Raw genomic sequence first — 21,190 nt, forward strand, 5'->3', positions numbered from 1 at the left:
CTCTCATCACATCAACTGAGTAGTTCACCCTATCACACCCATCCAGCCCCTTTCCCTCTGTGGCTGGTGCCTTCTCCAGCTCCTCTGGCTCAGAAGGGCTTAGTCTTGTTTGAAATGGCTGTATAGAAGGTATTTCCAGAATAGCCAGAAAGCTTTCATCAGAGGTTATCTGATGTTTCTGCCTAGTTATGCCATCCAAAGTGTCCTTCTAAGAAAGCTGCTCCTCCCTACATCAATATTCCCAGTCTCTTCCTCTGTTCCCCTAGTGCCCTAAACACTAAAGTCCTTAAGGGCCGGCCCCGTGGCTTAGCGGTTAAGTACTCGAGCTCCGCTGCTGGTGGCCCGGGTTCAGATCCCGGGTGCGCACCGACGCACCGCTTCTCCGGCCATGCTGAGGCTGTGTCCCACATACAGCAACTAGAAGGATGTGCAGCTGTGACATACAACTATCTACCGGGGCTTTGGGGGAAAAATAAATAAATAAAATTATAAAAAAAAAACAACAACACTAAAGTCCTTTCAATTCCTGCTAGTCCCTTTCTCAGCCTCTTTCCCTCCAGCCTCTGGTTCTCCAAGGTAGTCAAGGTTCCCAGAGAAGGGAACTAGAACTTGGGGGGTAAAAGTAAGAGGGACGGTCAAGAAAGTAAAAATTATACACAAACTCCCATTGAGAGCCATAAAGGAACAAGGACATAAGACAACACCACAGGTGCCTACTTTGGGGGCTTGTATGCCCATTTGTTAGTCTTCCCCTGGAAGGCAAGAGCCAAACAACAAGAATTGACTGAGGCTTGGGACAAGCTATCGATCTAGATCAAGGGCACTGTGGAGCTGGTATATGTGTTTGTGTGTGGGGGGCGGGTGGTGTCTGGACTAATGGGAACAAGGACACATGGAACAGGCCTGGGGGCTGAAGCAGAGCATTCTCCTCCCACCCCCACACTTCCACCCAAGCCCTCCACCCCACCAGTGCAGCTATAACCCGGGGTCCTTTCTGCCACAGTAGAGAGAAGCATCTGCCTGCCACAAGACATTCAACAAACCGGATTCTCTTTAGAAGAAAAATCCCTCAGAAAGGAACCAGTCTGGATCCCTGTGAGGGAAGACCCTTAGAGAAGCCAACCCAGGAGTTCTTGCCGTAAAAAGCCCCAGAAGAGGAGAGTCCTAAGGACAGCAGGCTGCTCTCTGGCACAGGGGGTTTCCTCCCTCACCCTTGATCTCCTCAAGTCTTAGTTTCAATTCTGCCAGGCAGGGGAGACCATAAGTCTTCTTCTCTGGAGCGTGCCAGTGAGACATGTCACTCTTCTCTTCTGGACATGCAAGGGTGACTTTAAGGAGGCTGACTGGAGGACATGGGAAGAAGGTGAGAAGGGACAAGATGGTGGGAAGCAGCAGCCAAGCATTCTGCAAGTTTCTTGTGGCTACTTATCTGTAGTACTCAAGAGCAGGAGGGTTCCAGGATGGTGTCACTGAAAAGCCGTCAGCAGTCTTGTGGGGGTGATATGGAAAGCTTAGGAGTTCTGTTGGAAAGGTAAAGCAGGAGGACAAGCCCCCCACCCCCACCCCCAGAAAGCCTCAGGGCAGCTGGAAGGGAGTTGAGGAGAGCAGGTGGCTAGGCTGACGAGGAGCTGCTGACACTGCTGATCCTCTGGGCGCTGGGGCCGTGACATCAGGGGGAGAAGCTCTGTGTAGGAGCTTTAAAGAAGGATAGGTGCCCGGACATGAAGCCCTGCCAGATATTCTCCCTGGTTTAAGCCAACGTGATCCAGCAAAGGCCAGGCACTGGTAGGAGAGGAGCTGAGACAGGGATGGCACGAAGGCCAGATGAGTAAGAGCCAGCTGTCTTGGGAGGCAAAGAGCAGGGTTTGGCGCCCTTCCCCAGGGAGATGGCTCTCCATCTAGCCATGCTTGGTGCCTGGTGTTTCTGCTTTGTCCTTTCTTTGCAGTGGGGGGAAGGCAGGTGACCACCACAGCTCTCCTGCCTGCTTCTGTGTGATATGTTTGATATTGGGTTGTTTAATTAGGAACCAACTAAATGTCAAACATATTCTTACAGCAGTGGGCACTTTGGCATCACACTCTTTACTACTTCAACCTCCAGGGCTCTGGGGCTCCTGTCTTTTTTACTGAACCTCTTCTTTCCAGGACCCCTTTGGAACACTAGTGGCTGCAACCTACGAGGATTTCAGTCTTAAACTGGAGGGCTAGTGTGGGAGCAGGAGAGTGCTGGAATTTGAGTATCAAATCTTCCTATATCTTTCCCTTATGCTAGAAGGAATATATCTCTGATCTTCTCCTGTCCTTGTATTTTTCTCCTCCTTATTCAAACCCTCCTCCCCCCCCCGCCCCCCCATTATCCACTGCTTCCTGTCCCTGGGACTTCCTTGTTCCTAGTCCCACAGTAGGGGGCTTTGGTTTCTCTGCTTTCCTTCAAGAGTCAGCTGATGGCGTATCTGCCTATCTACCTCTAGTGACTGGAAGCTCTCAATAGTGGACTTCAGTTTTGCCCTCTGCCCTGGTGGGTGTCTCAGCTACCCCACTGCTAGGGCTTAGTATTAACACTACCCATCTATCCTTGACATAATGACTAATTAGATCCATTTATATTCTTCCTTGATAGCTCTGGTCACCTTGAATAGTGCCCACCTCTCCTCTGGCATATTCTCAGATTGTATGGTGCCAGTGTACTGGGATCAACTGCCACTTGTCAGTAATGAGGCCCCAAGTAGAAGAATGAACATGGCCTAGAACTAAGCAGGGGAGAATAGAGCTGGTAATGATGATTAGGATGATGAGCGTGGGGGGGTTGGGGGTAAGAAGGGAGCAGAGGGTGGGGAGACGAGAAGACAGCAACACCTTGGTCTATGTGGATATAGAAGTTCTCTTTAAAGATCACTATGGGAAACAGAGGACATGATCCTATCTAGATTACTCTGACCCTCCCCTGCTTCTCTCCCCACCCCTCTTGAAGCTCTGGGATGGCCTTCCAGATCCCAACCCTACCCTCTTACTCCATCCCTGTGGCTCTTAAGGGGGAGGAATGATGTCTCTCTACCAATTAGAGACTCTCAAAATAGCACAGTAATTTGATCTGGAGATCTGGGGGAATTGTCAAGGATCATGAGTGACCTCCCCTCCTCACTGTCCCTCAAGCTCCCTGAATACCAGGAATCAAAAGGTAAAACTCAACCAGTGGAGTTTGATCAGCATCCAACACAGTCTGGGTGAGAGTAAGGGGGAAGCTGAAGGGCAACTAGGATCCGCTGAGTGAAAACTACCATTCTAGAGTTGCCAAAGTACCCTTCTCTATTTCAGTGTTCTCCCCTCCCCTCTCCCTGCTTTTTAAAAACACCCATAGAGCTGCCCAGAGTAAGTGGAAAGTTTCAGGGTCAGGGAAAGCCTCTCCCCTCCCCCACTTTCCATTGTCTAAAATCAGCCTCAGCTGTTCCCCCATTTTTTTTTTTTTGCTGGTGATGTCAGTCCATCAGAGTGGCTCACCCTGTATTCCCCCAGGAGAACAATGATGGGGTGGAGGGAGGTGGAAAGACCATATTAGGAACAAGAGGTGGAGCCATGAGCAGAGATAAAGGCTCAAGTCTGGGGAACTCCTAGACACTCTGCCAGCAGCCCCTCCTTTCTTGCCCTAGTCTCCAGTTCTCCAGTGTTCACAGGTGAGCCCACCAACGGCCACTGCTCACGATGGAGGCCATCAAGAAAAAGATGCAGATGCTGAAGTTGGACAAGGAGAATGCTCTGGATCGGGCAGAGCAAGCTGAAGCTGAGCAGAAGCAGGCAGAAGAAAGAAGTAAACAGGTAGGCCCTGGCGTTGGTCTCTCTTAGCCGCTGGTGAACAAGACTGTGAGATGAAAGAGGGTTTGCATGCAAAAAGGCAGTGACCACTGGTGCCAGCTTGTTCTTTGGGTGGGAGGGACTCTGCTTCTTCCCCAGCCTCACTGGTTGGGCAGAGGACATCTAGTGTATCTGCCTCAGACTGCCTGTGTGACCTTTGGAAAGTCAAGGGCCCCTTCTGAGCTACAGAGTGTCTGCTAGATTTAAGTGGGAGTGGATCATGTTTTGGAAGAATCCCTGATTTCTAGAAGAAAAGGTGGGAGCTTGATATGCAACATCTCTTTTTCCTTAAATGGAGTAACAGGCATCTACACCCTGAGATATTTACCATCCCAGGGTCTTAGATGAAAACCCAGCATGGCTTGGTCATCATCTTAGGGTCAGATATCATAGAGTCACAGGCCAAGGACATAGCATAACTCCTGGAGCAGTTGGCTAGAAGTGACTGGGGAGAAGGTATGTCTCTCTGGGGGATGGTAACATAAAGGTTGGGCTCAGGGGTCTGTCTCAAGAGCCCAGGGTCTGAGCCTGCACTGTTGTGTACAGTATGTTTTGTGTGTGATTCTTGGGGCTCCTATAGCTGGAAGATGAGCTGGCAGCCATGCAGAAGAAGCTGAAAGGGACAGAAGATGAGCTGGACAAGTATTCTGAAGCTTTGAAGGATGCCCAGGAGAAGCTGGAGCTGGCAGAGAAGAAGGCAGCTGATGTGAGTATTGGAAAGATGGTGGGTGGGGTTAATCTACACACACAGATGTTCATGTTATTATGACTAAATTCCAAAGACACTTGGACATATACAAAGTAAATTCATAGAACACAGACATAGATGCCCCTATACATTTTTGCATATAACCACATGTTGGCATACCCTTGTAATGGCATAAATTTCTTTTTTAAAGACATGGAGAATTCTGATTTTTGTCTCACTCCCAACCCAGGAATTTAATTATCTTTCCCAGGACCTGAACAAAGGGAGGGGACTCCAAATCCAGACTGCTATCACTTATCTATCCCACCTCCTCCCCCATGCCACATTCTTAGCTTTCAAGGCTTGGCACGTAGATATGTGTATTAATAGAGAAACTCTCATCTCTCAACTGCCCAGCAAAGTCAGCTCAGATTTCACAATGGGACAAAGGAGGTCACATTGACGCTGGCCCTACATGGGTTTATTTGTCTTGGCCAATGTGGGCATTTGCCCTTATGCCACAGAGATGTCATAGTAAGCACTGCTCATAGGGCAGCAGAGAGGATCTTAGAATGATAGACTATAACAGAAATAAGAAGAAATCTTAGAGGGTAAAGGTATCACCACCAGACCTTACCCTGTGACCTTGACGAAATTACTCAGCTTCTCTAGGGCTGAATTTTCCCATTTGAAAATGAAATTCTCGGGGCCGGCCTGGTGGCACAGCGGTTAAGTTCGCGCGGCCTGGGGTTCGCAGGTTCGGATCCTGGGCATGCACTGATGTACCGCTTGTCAAGCCATGCTGTCGCAGCGTCCCATATAAAGTAGAGGAAGATGGTCATGGATGTTAGCTTAGGGCCAATCTTCCTCAGCAAAAAGAGGAGGATTGGCATCGGATGTTAGCTCAGGGCTGGTCTTCCTCACCAAAAAAAAATGAAATTCTCTTTTCTTCTTCAAGCTATCCAGTAATCACCTACTTTCCTTCATCTTCAACCTTGAAGTTTATCACAAAGATGAATGAGAGACCACATAGGAAAGACTTTTGGAAGAAAAGTAACATAGGAATCTTAATAGCAACAAAAGAATGTCCTGGTATTGATGGAAATAGATTCAGTTCTTAGCACTGAGTTAATAGGAAAAGTGGAACATGTATTTTTTAAAATAGCATTTGGTTTTGGAAAATAGCTAGAGAGACAACGTGGGTCGTTCACAAATGTTTTTGGATTCTCACATTTGGCCTCTTTGCTGTTAGGTTTCTGATCTTCTTTTTGGCTTTCCCCCATTATCTGTGGCCCCAGGAAGTGGTGAGGGTTGTTGAGTATATCATGCCAGAGGTCAGAGACATAAAGTGGATCATACACATTATATATATTCATAGTTTCCAAAAGTTTAGGCCACTGCAAACTACTAATTCTTCCTTCTTGAAAAACTGCAAAAAACACAGGTTACCCCCAGGGCTTTGGGCAAGTGCCTGATGGCCTGCTGGAGTTGCCTAACTTAGATTCCAGGTATAGGCGGATAGAGCTCTCTGGTTCCAATAAACAGGCATCGAGATAGAAGTTTTCACAAACTGGAACAATGTCATGTTAATAACAGTATTATGAGATGTTGGGTAACAACTCTCTGGGAAAGTCCTTAGGTTGAAACAGTAGTTATGTGGACTTCAGGAAGTGTTTGCAGGAGCAACGAAAAGAACTAACCAGTCTAACCTGAGATCTTGGGAGACAAAGAATGACATAGAGGCTCCAGACAATATATCAATATCATTGGGAAGATAAAGGAACTTCCTGGGGATGATTCTGTCTGTCCTAAGCTGTTTTACACACACACACACACACACACACACACACATATGCAGTGTCATCCCCCACCTAGACAGAGTCTATTCAGTATATTCATTTGAAAGAAGCTTCTCATATTTATATAGGAATCCACAAAAACCATTTAAATATGTAATGTGTGGGTAAAAAAATGCACTCAACTTCTCTCCCCCTTATTAGCTTTCCCAACAAGTCAATAAGTACCCTCAGAGATATGTAGGAGAACAAGAAATAGGAGAGGAAGGTTGTGGGCAGGAGGCAAAAATCTGTTAGGCCTGGTTAAGGTGGAAGCAGGAAGAAAGGTTTTCTCAAAGCTTAGTAGTCAGCAAACTATCACCTGTGGGGTAAATCTTGCCACAGCCTGGTTTTGTACAAAGTTTTACTGGAACATTGCCATGCCCATTCAGTTACATATTGTCTACTGGCTTTCTCCCTACCTGGAGTAGTTGCCACACCCTATGGCTCACAAAGCCAAAAATATTTACTATCCAGCCCTTTACAGAAAAAGTTTGCTGACTCCTGCCTCAACGGGTCAAAGAAGGAAAGTGGGATGTCTATAGGAATTGGGAAAAGCACTGAATAAGGAGGAGGCAACAAGGTTTAAAGTAGACAGCAAGGGTCAGAGTCATCAGCAACATAATATATGCATCTTTGGGGGGAGGGTGCTCTGTCCAGTATGAAGGAGGTTCACAGCTCAGCTTTTGCCCTTGAGATTAATAAACAAGTAGACAGAGCATATTACTTTGATGTAGATATAAGGGGAAGAGAGGGAGGAGGCAGTCAGTAACTGCATGTTTACACAGAGAGTTCTGGTTATCTGAGAAGCCTTTCTGGAAAGCGTAGGATTTGCGAGGATTGCTTGAACAAAGAAAGGGCAAGGGTATGGCAAGGTCAGTCCAAACTTCATTTTTTTACTCCTGTGTTTGTCTAAGGTCCTTTGTTTTTTTTTAAATTGTGGCAAAATATATATAACATAAAATGTGCCATTTTAACCATTTTTAAGTGTACAGTTCAGTGGCATAAGAACATTCACATTTTTGTGCAACCATATCTAAGGTACTTTCAATCCGAGATGAAATCAGAAACTGTTTAGAGTAAAACAAGGGGAAAGAGGAGTGCAATGGGTAGGACATAGAATTATAACACCCTTTTTTAAGGACAGGAGTTGGGAAGGATGGGGGAAGGAGGGACAGGGATGGACATATACACCTGTTGATATGTTGTTGTACTGTTGGTCACCAGGAAAACAATAGTGCTGGGCCCCTTGCTGCCCATCCATCATGCTTTTTTAAAGGCTATCAGGAGTCAATCCACCTGTTTCCCTGGATCAAGAGAAGATTATCTGTTCAAACCTACCAGCCTCAGGAATGCAGTGGTGTTCTCAACACCCCTTTGGTTTGTCTAAGATGAGGTCATCTTCTTCACTAGAGCAAGTGAGGGTGCAACAGTGCCCCCTGCTGATCAACACCCAGATGACAGACTCATTTCTGCTTCCACAGTCCCTCTGATCAGACTTCCCCAGAGAGTCGGAAAAATTCTTAGGCCATTAGGGTAAAGTTTCCTGAGGCTTTGACCCCTGCTTTTCCTTCCCAATTCTTGGGGGAAAAAATCAAAGTGTACAGGTAGGTTACTCTACCAAGCAAATTACTTATTGTCTGAGTTGTTTCCTCTGAATAGTCTCATTGTTTAGTATTTCTAAAAGGAGATAGGAAGACAGAGCCTCTGGAGGGAGTGTCCTCAGAACTAGGCATTGAGGGCAGCATCTGTCTTACCTACCCATCTTTCAGGGGTTAGGATTATTAATTCTAAATTCTGTCCCACACTCTAATTCTCTAGGAGAAAAGAGAGTTACACCAGAGGCGAGATTTATTACCATTACTTACTGGGAAAGTGGGAGGAATACAAAGAAATAAGAGGGAAGATGATAAATTCTCAAGTCTCTTTACTACTGCGCTTCCAAAAATACTGCATGGCAATGCCTGTAGGGATAGTTTCTAACTCATAAATAGCTCCTTGGGGTACCTGGAAGCAGAAGTGGCAGTGAAATTGGTGAAAGTTATAACACAGAATGGAGGCTCAGTTCCATAGTACAGTTTTCCAGGCATGCATATCTTTGTTTGTTGCTCAAAGGATCTGGTAACAGCAGTCCGTAATAGAGGATTCTTTCCTGATGAAATGAGGGTGTAAGATATCTCCCTCACCTACAAAAGGAATTGTAAGCAATGATTAATTACCAAGTCCCGAATCATTCAAGGTTTGGAGGGGCTGGTAGGTTGGTAAATCGCTAGTGCATACTGCCTCTCAACAGTAACAGAAGGCGCCCCCCCCTGGCTTATCGGTTAAGTGCGCGCGCTCCGCTCCTGGCCGCCCGGGTTCCAATCCCGGGCGCGCACCGACACACCACTTGTCTGGCCACGCTCGGGTGGCGTCCCACATACAGCAACTAGAGGGATGTGCAACTATGACGTACAACTATCTACTGGGGCTTTGGGGAGAAAAGAGGGAAAAAAAGGAGGAGGATTGGCAATAGATGTTAGCTCAGGACCGGTCTTCCTCAGCAAAAAGAGGAGGATTGGCATGTATGTTAGCTCAGGGCTGATCTTCCTCACACACACACACACACACACACAAAACAGGAGAAAAGACCAGTATTCTAAGTAGAACACAAGTTCATAACTGATGCCAAATAGAATGAGAACTTTACCAACCTGCCCATCTCTTCACCCCCTAATTCTCTTCATTGACTTTCAGGAGATGGGAGAGAACCTACCTGAGCAGACTTTGAGAGGAGGCTGCAGAGTGGAATTCTTTTGAAGATGAGGCCCAGAAAGTCTAGGCTTTTCTTAACACCTGGTTTTGGTGCCTGTGTGTGTGGGTGGAAGCAGAGGCTTGTAGGATGTTTATCTTGTAGAGACGACACCAGGTACCCTAGCGGGTAGGTGGTGGCGGGTGAGCATTGGGAGAGTGAGGGGTCAACTGCGGGAGTGTAAGGGCGGCATACTACTTGTAGGCCAACCATTGTGGCAGCCTGCCTAGCGGGAGAGGCTAGACCACACGCGCCTTCTGGTAACCATGGTAGCCCTCCCTCTTCCCAACCCCGCCCCCCTTTACTGGCCCAAGGGAAAGGCCGGGAGCCGTCGCCTAGGGCGACTGCGAGGGCCCGCCCCTCGCTCCCCGCCGCCGGTCTCCCTCCAGTGGACAGCCTTCCCGCCTGCCTGGCGGTGGGAGGGCGCGGCGGCCGTGGCGTCACATCCGGGCGGGTGGGTGAGTTCCGGTATTTCAGGGCGGAGCAGGCGGAAGTAGGGGTGAGAGGCGGCTGCAACGCCGAGCGGAGGAGGCAGGATTCCGAGCGCGAGCAGGAGCTGGGTGGGCACCATGGCCGGGACCACCACCATCGAGGCGGTGAAGCGTAAGATTCAGGTTCTGCAGCAGCAGGCCGATGATGCAGAGGAGAGGGCCGAGCGCCTCCAGCGGGAAGTGGAGGGAGAAAGGCGGGCCCGGGAACAGGTACGAGAGGGCGAGGCGCTTGAGGGAGGGGCAGGTGCTGGAGTAGCCGGGACCCCGGACTGGGTCCCTTTTTTTGCGATGGAGCACAGTACTGAGGGGGCCGACAGACTCAGAGATGAAGTTGAAGTCTGGAGGATGGGTGGGGCTTAGCTTCGTTTGGACATCAAGCGGGCGAGAGGGGAATGGGCGCTCGGCCGAGTAGGCTTTACCTTTGAAGGAATTGAGCCCCACGGGATCTGGGGAGTGGTTTTTCTCCTCCTCTTTTCTCCCAGCCCATTCATTCAGTCCCTCGGAGCCGGGCGCGGCCGGGGGAGGGGCTCAGCGGCCTCTCCCTCCCCCACTTCCCCATGAACTGGGGCGGGGGGGCGGAGGCTTTGCTCTTTTGAGGTTTCCGGCCCAAGGGGTAAGAGTAGGTGGGTGCTTCTCTGGTCTGGGAGGGGCAGGGCTGAACTTAGTGTGAGAGGGTGGAGGGTGGGGGGTGGGAACCGCCGGAAAGCCCCCGGCCTGGCCTGCTGGCGGCTTTTCCGCTCCCTCCTCCTGCTCAGGAAATGAGGCAGCAGTCGACTGAGAGGAAGCGCGGTGCCCTCCCTGGAGGAGGTTGAGGCCACAGCACCGCCTCCCGTCCTCCGGCCTGGGGCCCTTTCCTCTTACGGGGAGCCCATGCAACTGCTAAACCCACTCTCTCAATGCACGTGAAGCGGAGGGGAGGAGATGGTATTTTCACTCCCCATGTTAATGCAAATGTAGGAGGCAACAAAACTTGTCTGGGTCTATCCATGATGACCTGGAAAGCAGAAACTTTCTGCCAGATTCAGGCCTTTATTGCTGAAGTGTGATCACTGCAAGCTGAACCAGTTAAGAACACTTCCAAGCAGAACTGATAAGCGAGTGTATCTGGCAGAGAGTCGGATGAACTAGTGCCAATTTCTGTCAAGGTTTCTGGTTGACCAGGCAATGTAGTTGATAGAGACAGAATAATGAGTCCCGAGGGACCTCTAGTGATGTTACTCCGCTACTTTCCCAATTATCATCCACCAGTGTCTTTTTTTTTTTTTTTAAGTTCATTAAATATTTGTTCAACTGAAACTTGGAACATAAAATGTTGATGGAATGAATGGTGATTCTTGAAACTGCTTTCTGTTTCGAAGTGGTCGACTAGTTTTAGTAAGCCATAAGATTTTCCAAGGTCTAGGGTGCAGTCTAGTGGGTGGAGCTGATCTCCTAAGTTGAGGCTTTGGTTTTGGAGGCTCTTGAGGCTGGAGAGGAAAGTAACAGTTGCTAAAATTTGAGACCTAATGAAAGAACTCTTGTGGGTTATTGGTATTCCTTGTTGTTCTTTCCCTTGGTAAGTTTTTTTTTTTTTTTTTTTTTTTTCCTTTTTGGCTGCTCCTCTGGGGAGTGGCTGAGAATTAATGTTTTGGGGGGAAAGGGGTATGGCGGTTGCCCACCAGCTTAATACTTACTTAAAGGTTGTTAGAATACTCATTTCTTTTTATAACTGGACGTGGAAATGCTGGGAGCTTGTCTTCCTCAGTCACCTCTTTCTCAGTGGATTTTTCCTCTGTTCATTATGCCGGTAACTTCTAATTTATCAATTCAAGTGAGATGGACTGGCTGGGTGACTCTTTATGACTAGTGACACTTTCTCATTTCCTTTGTTCTGGAGACCGGATTCCCTTAAAGGAGAAGACAGAGGATGGCTGAAGGAACTAGCCATGTGTTGAGCTGCAGAGTCTTAGGCTCAAAGTTTAAGTATGTGCATCCTAGGAATAGTTCTAGGGCACATGATGTCACATTGCCCTCCACACCCCCCAGGATTTGGTAATTTTCCTTGCAGAAAAATATGGTTCCTTTTTTTCCCACCTTGCTGACTCTGGGGTGCTAGGCAGCAGAATGAACAGCTTCAGATGTTTCTTGAGCTACTCCCTCAGGGCCTGCAGATTTGCTTACTGAGCTGAGGTCGAGTGAGGAAGACCTCAGATGGGGAAGTAGGGTGATAGTTAAATATTGATGAAACCAATATCTTCTACTCCCCAGCTTGAGGGAGCCTAATCTTTTGACTTTCTATTCTAGTGAACTTTGAACCCTTCCTGAGGAGGAGACACCCGTGGGAAGGGAGGGGTCGCCTGGGCTACCTGTTATCCTCTTAGGGCATTCTGGAATGTGGGTTTTGCAGGCTCCTCCCTCTGGGGCCGGAAGCTCAGCACTCCCTGATGGTATCGCGTGCTGTTAGTGGGATTGTCGCTTAATTATTTTTCTGGTTGCTTTGTGTGAACATCCAACACTTGTTGGGAAGCTGGATGGGTCCAAAGTTGAGACTCTGGAGTTGTTCTGGGATTCATCTTTCTTTTCTGCTTTTGGCGTGGAGACTGACCTTTTATAATATAGCACCTTGTCAAATCCACTTTTGATTTTGAATCTCCTTTGCACTTCTTGCTAAAGCTTAACAGATGGCAACATGATATTTAAATGCAGTCTTTTTCCTTATCTGTTTTTTGTGGTGGTGGTGGTGGTAAAAATACACATAACATAAAAATTTACCATTTCAACCATTTTTAGTGTACAGTTCAATTTATCTGTTTTTAATACCTCTCTCTTACCTCCACCTGGCATTTCTCTCTTTTTCTTTTTTTCTGGTCTAAAAAATTTAGAAGTACTGTTGAGGGAGTGAGTGGGCTTTGAACAGCAGTTTTGATTCTGGCCTTATTCCCGAATTCCTAGTTTCTGGAGGGGCCTAGGATGTCTCAGTGTTGTGTGGCTCCCTCCTATTTGTGGGATCTGGAGGACTAAGCAACAGGTTTTATCACCTTTCTTTGGTTTAGTTTTGCTTTCCTGCTGATTACCTTTTCTTCCCCTCGCACCAGCACACATTCGGAGGGGAGAGGCAAATAGCCCTTTGCTCTGAGTGCCTACCTTAGACTCCACCTTTGTTTACTCTGGGGCAGAAAGCTCTATTCCCTGCCTCCCCCTTGGTGAAATTTAAAGTCCCCAAGGACACAGTATCTCCCTGGGTAGATACATTTGTGAACACAGGAACTGAAGCAGTCATTTACTCACAGGGCTCAAGCCTAACTTTTCCATTACTCGTTTCCTTTGAATTTCATCTGTGGCTTTTGTCTAAAAACAGAAACCCCAGAGAAGTAGAATGCAAGATTTAGGCTCATGCCCTTCTGTCTTGGCCCTGATCTGCCTCCCAGCACCAGTGCCCTGTCACTTTCTTGCCCTGAGGGGTGTGGCGTGCTTGGGAAATCTCTTCGGTGTGGAGAATGGTAGCATTTAAACCAAACTCATTTCATAGCTGAAGCTGTTGTCAGCCATCTTCTAATGTGACTGAATTGCTGCTGTGTTCCCCCTACCTGCCTTGGGATCTTTGCTTCCTGGACAGTGGAGAATCCTATTATTACCTGAAGGAAGAACTCAGAGTGTATCCTCCAAGCTGGGCAGAGGCGGGTGGGCTGAAAGATCAAAACTACATCTGGGCATGCTAAACCTAGGGTGGTTAAAATAGCATAAAGGTAAATGTTTCCTGGGGCCCTGCTTCCCATTCTGGTTTGCAGAAGTTAGTCCCACTCAATCTCTTGGTTTGACTTGATTAACCTGAAAGGGACAGGCATTGTACATAGGTTCTAGCTTGAAGGAAAGGTCAAGTGTCTTCCCTTATTCCTTTAAAGATTTTATTTATTCAGTTTTTTCCCCCCAAAGCCCCAGTAGATAGTTGTACGTCATAGGTTCACATCCTTCTAGTTGCTGTACGTGGGACTCGGCCTCGCGTTGGACGGAGAAGTGGTGCCTTGGGGCGCTCCCGGGATCCGAACCCGGGCCGCCAGCATCAGAGCGCGCGCACTTAACCGCTAAGCCACGGGGCCGGCCCCCCTTATTCCTTTAAACATAGAAACAGATCTTGATTCTGGAAGCTTTTGTTTCATTATAAAGAGAACTGATCCTCTGTGGGAGGAAAAAAAAGAGAACAGTGACTGCCCTCCCGCCTTCTGCCACGGGGTCTCTGAAGCTTTTGCTGGGACTCCCGTGATGGGTTCTGCTTTTGATACAGGCTTGTTCAATGTGCGCATGCTCTTGGGCACCAAGATGTGTTTTCTCCTCCTCCCTTTTCAGCCTTGCGAAGAATTCTATTGTAAATGCTGATTTGTGGGAGAAACTGCCTGAGCCAGCTTGTTGTCATGGAAACTGTACACCCCCGCCCCCATAGCCTGTTATCTTCTACTCCATTTGGGTAACTACTGGTGAGCTGGATGGAGACTTAGATTTCATGACCTTCCTCGGAATCTGGTTCCATTCTTCGTTTTTTTAGTTCTAGGCATTTGAAGGGGGAGGTGGGTGGGGTAAATCATTGTCCTGGCAGTGTTTCATAGTTCTTGCCTGATGGCCTGACTTGTTCTCGTAATCTTGACCTGTCGGCCTTTTTGAGCTTGTGAGGTGAAGTGGGTGTTGTCCTAGGGGACATCTGTTTTCCTGGAAGAGACTGAACCAGAGAATACTTGTCTTTGTGCCATTTTGAATTAGTGTAGTTAGAGACACAAACGGTTTCTTAGTAATTTCGGCTTATGTTATGTAGACTTCTCAATTTTCTTTTCCTGTAGGTCAGTGGTTATATAGCCCCAGCCACCCAAGTCCCTTGAACCTCCCATGTTTCTATTTGGAAATTTTTGTGCCAAATAACCTGATTGTTAGCAGGAGTCTTTGGGGCTATACCCTCCCCATAGGGGCTGGTGGCCCAAATTATTTCTATAGCTGCCCCCACCCCTGACTGCCAGGAAGAAATCAGGGTAATAGAATTCAGGCACAGTCTGGGCTGTAGAAGAGAGATCGTGTTTACCAAGCACTTGGATAAGCATCTGAACTGGGTAGTGTGCAGGGCAGATTAAATTCTTGTATGGTTGTGGCAGTCAGCGTACTTGCCACCAGTAAAGGTGTGGAGAGGGCACAGGCAGTCATAAAAGGGAGGCTTTTCCACCAGTAGAATTAATCCACACATGGGCTACCTCCTTTTCTTGTTTCTTATTCCATTGCCAAGGAGGAGGCATGGGATTACCTCTAGCTTGTGCTTTATTGTGGGGTAGAGGCCAGGCAGAGGACTGTCCTAAGCTGTACTGGAGGATGAGGCTAAGGGGTGACTAGAGGAATAGAAAGGAGTCACAATTCAGAAATTTGGAGGAAGAGTGGTGGGCATGAAGGAAACCTTCTATTCTTCCCCCAGTTGTTTGTTGTTGGTTTTTTTTTTGGTAATGTCATCAAAGCAGATAACTTTAGTCAGAAGAAGTTCCTTGTTGTCAACTTGGAAAAGGTGTGGGATGGGGAGCAAGTTCTAGGGATGGGGAGTGGGTATCCCAATGTTCCATCCTTTTGCTTTCTGATCTGGGAGGTTATTCTGGAAAACATTATTCTCTTGGCTAGTCATCCTCCTGGTGTATTAGGGTAAAGTGATCAAAGAGTTAACAACTTGAGTTAAGCAACAAATTAATAGATAATCCAAGATTCCCTCTTTAAGAGACCTTGCTTATTTATTTTTCCACTTTATGAGACGCTTATAAGAAAGTTGCCGTAGAGTGAGGCACACCTCTAAGCCAGAGCTCAGGCAGAAGGAACCCTTCAGTGGCTGCCTTTCCTGACACTAGTATGTTCAGGAATTTGAACTGAGTCCAGAAAGGGGGTGGTACTAACTGACACTGGGCTGGGCAAGGAACTGAGTTTTAAAACACTCTTCCTGTGGAACATATGGGAGTTTGTTGATGGGAAAGGGAGGAACTATATATAATCATATCTGCTAGATCTTACATACTTCTGAGCTAAGACAGGTTCTACCCTGCTAGATTCTGGCTTCCTCATGGTAGTCAACCCCAATTTTACCGTCCTAGTTCTACTTCTTTTCACCATACCTCTGCTTCCTTTTTCCATTCTTGCATTCAAACACAGGCTGAGGCTGAGGTGGCCTCCTTGAACCGTCGGATCCAGCTGGTTGAAGAGGAGCTGGACCGTGCTCAGGAGCGCCTGGCCACTGCCCTGCAAAAGCTGGAGGAAGCTGAGAAAGCTGCTGATGAGAGCGAGAGGTGTGTAGAGGGGCCTGATGGTGTGGATTTCAAAAGTTCATAATGGCTCTGATGAAGATTTCCTTATAGACCTGTTTTTAAAAGCAGTAACCCATCTTACAGGATCTTCTTCCTTCTGTTCTGCATATTCTCTCCACTTGAAGACAGACAAAGTAAGGATTACTTGGACCCTGTGACCCTTTTGTAATTGATGTTTCTCTATAAATTGAACTAATGATCCTTAAATGGGGTCACCAGGACAGCCTCCACGTACTGAATTGTAAACTTGTTTGTGGATTAGTCCCCCTAAAGCTCCTAAAGCAGTGGTTCTCCAAGTGAAGTCCCAGACCAGCAGCACCTGGGAACTTGGTAGAAATGCAAATTCTCAGCCCCTGCCCTTGATCTATGAATCAGAAACTCTAGCGGTGGAGCCCAGCAATCAGTATTTTAATAAGCTCTCCCAACCATGGCTGTACTATTAGAATCATGGGAATAGGGGGGTGGGGATCATTTGGGAGTTTAAAAATATCAGAATGCCTGGATCGCACCCCAGATCAATTAGAATCCATTATGAGAGGGGCCTGGGCATTGATGTTTTTAAAGTTCCTCCAGTAATTTTAATGTGTGCCCAGGGTTGAGAACCACAGTCCTTGAACCAAATCACAGCTCATCTTTGTTGAAAGTAGCCAATTGGCTCCTTGCCACATGTGAGTTAAACTAGAACAAAGGTGTGTGACGGCTTGCATGGGATCAAACTAAGGCTTTTCAGAATCAAAAATGCCCTATTGGGAGTACATTAACACAGTGCAGCTGTGAATATGACAGCTATGTGTATATTGTTACAGAGTAGTGTCCAGATTATAGAAAGTGAGGAAAACAAGTTGCAGAGCAGTGCAGTATATGATTCCTTTGGAGTGGGCAAATGGGGATGAGATTTTTTTTTACATTTTGTCTATGTAAAACACATATCTGGAAGGATTATGAATGAGATTATGAATGTCCTGCCTCTGATGGGCAGGACAGGAAGTGGGGAGACATTTTTTGATTTATGCTGTTACACTATACAGTTCAATATTTCTTAATAAGTGTGTTATTTTTATAAGAAAAGGTTTTAAACAAAACAATTAAACTAAGGTGGGGGAAGTGCTATGGGAATTCTTTTTGAGTGGCAAGCAAAGAGGAATGGGCTTTAAAAGGTTTAATTCTGAGTCCCTTGGAGTGGAGCTGATGACAGACTTCTCAGGGTGTCAGTGCCACATTTGTCCTTACTGTTTTTGGCAGAGGTATGAAGGTTATTGAAAACCGAGCCTTAAAAGATGAAGAAAAGATGGAACTCCAGGAAATCCAACTCAAAGAAGCTAAGCACATCGCAGAAGAGGCAGATAGGAAGTATGAAGAGGTAAGGCACCTTTTGTTTGTCCCTCTCTCTTCAGTGACGTTGGGCCTCTGAAAAGAATCATGAGTTGGAAATGGCTCCTTTGCTTCATACCTGGGTCTTCTCCCATAGGTGGCTCGTAAGTTGGTGATTATTGAGGGGGACTTGGAGCGCACAGAGGAACGAGCTGAGCTGGCAGAGTCGTGAGTATCTTGCTCACCAAATCTTGCCATACCATTCTGCCCCTTCCCCTTTGGCTTGGGCACTAATGTGAATAAACTAGCATTCCTTCAACCTTGTTAAACAGGGCCTAGAGAGTGGGCATCATCTATAGTGCTTTTTTAGGCCCTAAGAATGGGTTGGGGCTTTTCTTACTCTCTTGACTAGTGACCAATGAGGCTTCCTTATCTCTTGTAGGGAGGGTTTGCAAATTGAGGGAAAATAAAGACTAATATATGGTGAACCGTTAACTGGAAGGCCCTGCTGGGACCATCCACCTGGGGTCAGTTTCTCCTTGAGGCATTGAAGTGGCTGTACTGACTTCAGATCTGTCTCTGTTTTTACCACTTTGCCATTCGGCTGGGGAACTTTAGGGTAGGGGCAGACATGAACTGCTCCCCTGCTGGCACCTTCTGGGCCTTGTATAACAAAGTCAGTGCTGTTGCATATATATTTGTGCTTTTCTCTCCCAGACATGACATATCATGACCATGGTGGTGTTTTCTTCCCATTTTTTGAATTTTTTTTTTTTTTTTTTTTTTCGTTTTGCTGCTTGTTTTCTTGCTGTGTTCCTTTTTGACCTTTCTCCCTCCCCACAACCTGGCTTGTGCGATCCCTGTGACTATCACTAACAGCCGTTGCCGAGAGATGGATGAGCAGATCAGACTGATGGACCAGAACCTGAAGTGTCTGAGTGCTGCTGAAGAAAAGGTACTAACCATTAAACCCACGGAGAGGTTATATGGATGGTGTGGTTTTGTTTTGTTTTGTTTTTGTTTTGCAGCTGCCTCCCCTCCACTGGTTGATTTGTTGAGTGCTTTCTCATCTCTTCGTGGAATGCTCCATTCTCTTCCACCCACTTGGCATCTTTCATCTCCTCTTTGCTAGTTGCTTCACTGCTTCTCCACAGGGTCTCTCCTTCCTTTGGGTGATTTGGGGGACTATTTGGGTTGGACATCCGTTCCCACCTCCACCCCAGGTAGCAGTTATCACTTATGCCTGGTAGTGATTTCTCTCAAGTGTTTTCTTTATTAGTATCCAAACATGCTGAGTCCCAGCCCAGGAGGGTCCAGCTCCTGACATGTTCTGTGGTAGAGGGAGGAGGGTTGATGCTTGCTCAGATTATCTGAGAACTTCTCTTTTCCCCAGTATGCCTTCCAATTCTCTCTACATATAGGTTCAATTCATGTCTGTGTATCTCTCTCCCTTTTTTTTTATTCTCTTCTTCCCCTTTCCTCTCCTGCGGTGTTTAAAATATTCACAGTAAGTGTTCTGAGCTGGAGGAGGAGCTGAAGAATGTCACCAACAACCTCAAGTCTCTTGAGGCTCAGGCGGAGAAGGTAGGGGCTGGTATGTGAAAGTGACAGGCTTTGGGGCCTGGCCCCAGCCCTGCCCTTGATGATAGACTGGAAAAACCCATTCCTTATATAATCCAGTGAGAAGTATCCTCTTCCAACCCACCTACCCTCTATCCAGATTTTGGGTTTAATGCTAATTTCTGTGCACTTTGATTGCTTTAGTTAAAATAACTTCGTGGTCTCAGGTGCCTAGGCTCAAGTTCTCCTCAGGCTGATACTGCTATGCTGAATGGCTGTAATCATGGGTCCTAACAGGTTTTCTAGCATCAGATCTGAGACCTAATGAGCAAACAAGATGGATGACTTGTCTTTACCATCATGGAGGACTGTTTTAGCCTTGTGGCCTTAGGGTGTCACTACACCTACTCGTTAAGCAGAAGGAAGGGAAAATAGCTCCGGGTTGATCTAAATAAGATCAAAGCATAGGTCCACTTTAAAAATAAAGGTCCTTGGGGCCGGCCCGGTGGCGCAAGCGGTTGGGTGTGCGCGCTCCACTGCGGCGGCCCGGGGTTCGCTGGTTCGGATCCCGGGCGCGCACCGACGCACTGCTTGGCAAGCCATGCTGTGGCGGCGTCCCATATAAAGTGGAGGAAGATGGGCACACATGTTAGCCCAGGGCCGTCTTCCTCAGCAAAAAAAAGAGGAGGATTGGCGGATGTTAGCACAGGGCTGATCTCCTCACAAAAAATAAAAAAATAAAAAAAATAAAAAAAAATAAAGGTCCTAGAGGATTCTAATCTGACGGTATCATGGCTCTGAGGACATTGATTTGTGAATTTTAAGGACCTGTTGTCCAGAAACAGGCCTTGCTCTTTCTCATGGACCATTCAGTATGTTAAATCCAAGAAGAGGATATTCATTGTAAGATTAAATGTGTGTGTGTGTTTGTGGGGTGTATTGTCTGTGTGAGTAATTTCTACTCTGAAGTTTTTGTTCTACTTCTCTTACAGTACTCTCAAAAAGAAGACAAATATGAGGAAGAGATCAAGATTCTTACTGATAAACTCAAGGAGGTGAGCTGAGGAGATTATAGGGAAAGACCCAAAACATATAGAGGTATATAAGACGTTAGTGTAGGGCCGGCCCCGTGGCTTAGCAGTGAAGTGCACGAACTCCGCTGCTGGCGGCCTGGGTTCGGATCCCGGGCGCACACTGATGCACTGCTTCTCCAGCCATGCTGAGGCCGCATCCCACATACAGCAACTAGAAGGATGTGCAGCTATGACAGAACTATCTACTGGGGCTTTGGGGGAAAAATAAATTAATTAATTAATTAATTAAAAAAAAAAAAAGAAAAAATCCAAAAAAAAAAAAGACTTTAGTGTAGACTTAGACTAGCTGGCTTTGGTTCTGAAAGGTGTAGAAGTAGAAGGTGGAAGAAATAGAGATCCTTCTCTTATTTGTGTTGTTCATCTCTGATTGTGACCGGTTTCATATTTCCCTCAGGCAGAGACCCGTGCTGAGTTTGCTGAGAGATCGGTAGCCAAGCTGGAAAAGACAATTGATGATTTGGAAGGTATGGAGCCTGGGAGAGGGATAAAATAGAGAATAAAGAGGAAGACCTTGCCCATTGATGGTTAACCTCTTTCCCTGCACACCAAAGGGAGTTGGTAGTGACTTGGCGTGCATCCTGTACCCTGTCCTATGCCACAGCTACGTGGAGTGGGTCAAACCCTAGAATTGGATTTTCACATTTAATCTTTTCCTTTAATAAGACTTTACCTAATTTTCTGGAATTTACATTCTTCCCTTGGAGGAGACTGTTAGTGGCTGCATTTACCTCCAATTTAGTAATCTTAAATCTTTGGTCTCTGGATTGAAATTGTAGCTATACTTTCAGAAGGCAACAAGAACATGTGTCACCCCATGGCTACTTTTGCCAATCCTCTTCACCACTCTAGTTGTGGGGGACCTCTCCAAGAGACACAGCTGTGGAATAACCACATCTTAGAGTTGACCAATGCCAGGGCTTTCTAAATATTTCCTGTCCCCACAATTTGGCAACTGTGTTCATCCTAACAAGGGAAAGTGTACTTTGCTCTGAGAACTCTGACATATGCTCTTTTGGCATGCTCTCTGTGGCAGAATAGTCTTACTTCGGGAGAGTTTGGGGAGGCAAGCTGTAGAGCAAAGTGGCCAAGAATACTGGTCATGCTTGGTAGGTAGAGAAATGTCTGAACATTAATGTGTACTTTCTCCTTTTTCTTTTTTTGTTAAATTAAGCATTACCACTGCTAGGAATTGGGCTAACTGAGTGGGAGTGGTATCCTCTTGAGTACCTTTGGTAATAGGAATTTCTAGTCATGACTGTGCCCAGGTTCTCAACCCTT

The 21,190-nt window shown here is 46.8% G+C and overlaps 1 protein-coding gene across 11 annotated transcripts in view; it reads left to right on the forward strand.

The window, feature by feature from the left end:
* Positions 1–3,657: 3,657 nt before the first annotated feature.
* The window catches only part of TPM3 (tropomyosin 3), a 28,530-nt gene continuing 10,997 nt past the window's right edge, over positions 3,658–21,190 (forward strand). For 2 of the 11 annotated variants that reach the window (XM_014791904.2, XM_004436086.3), the window contains exons 1-8: positions 3,665–3,813; positions 4,430–4,555; positions 15,796–15,929; positions 17,190–17,307; positions 17,416–17,486; positions 18,138–18,213; positions 19,811–19,873; positions 20,307–20,376. In XM_014791904.2, the coding sequence (XP_014647390.1) occupies positions 3,700–3,813; positions 4,430–4,555; positions 15,796–15,929; positions 17,190–17,307; positions 17,416–17,486; positions 18,138–18,213; positions 19,811–19,873; positions 20,307–20,376 (772 nt within the window). In that variant the 5' untranslated portion in view covers positions 3,665–3,699. Of the gene's footprint in view, positions 3,814–4,429; positions 4,556–9,650; positions 9,865–15,795; positions 15,930–17,189; positions 17,308–17,415; positions 17,487–18,137; positions 18,214–18,766; positions 18,843–19,810; positions 19,874–20,306; positions 20,377–21,190 lie in introns of those variants that run through there. The other 9 variants (XM_004436089.3, XM_004436093.3, XM_004436085.3 and 6 more) reach the window with 8 other exon arrangements.

The sequence above is a fragment of the Ceratotherium simum genome, chromosome 2 (assembly GCF_057802395.1).
Source record: "Ceratotherium simum simum isolate JZ-2026a chromosome 2, ASM5780239v1, whole genome shotgun sequence".
NCBI classification, from domain to species: Eukaryota; Metazoa; Chordata; class Mammalia; order Perissodactyla; family Rhinocerotidae; genus Ceratotherium; species Ceratotherium simum.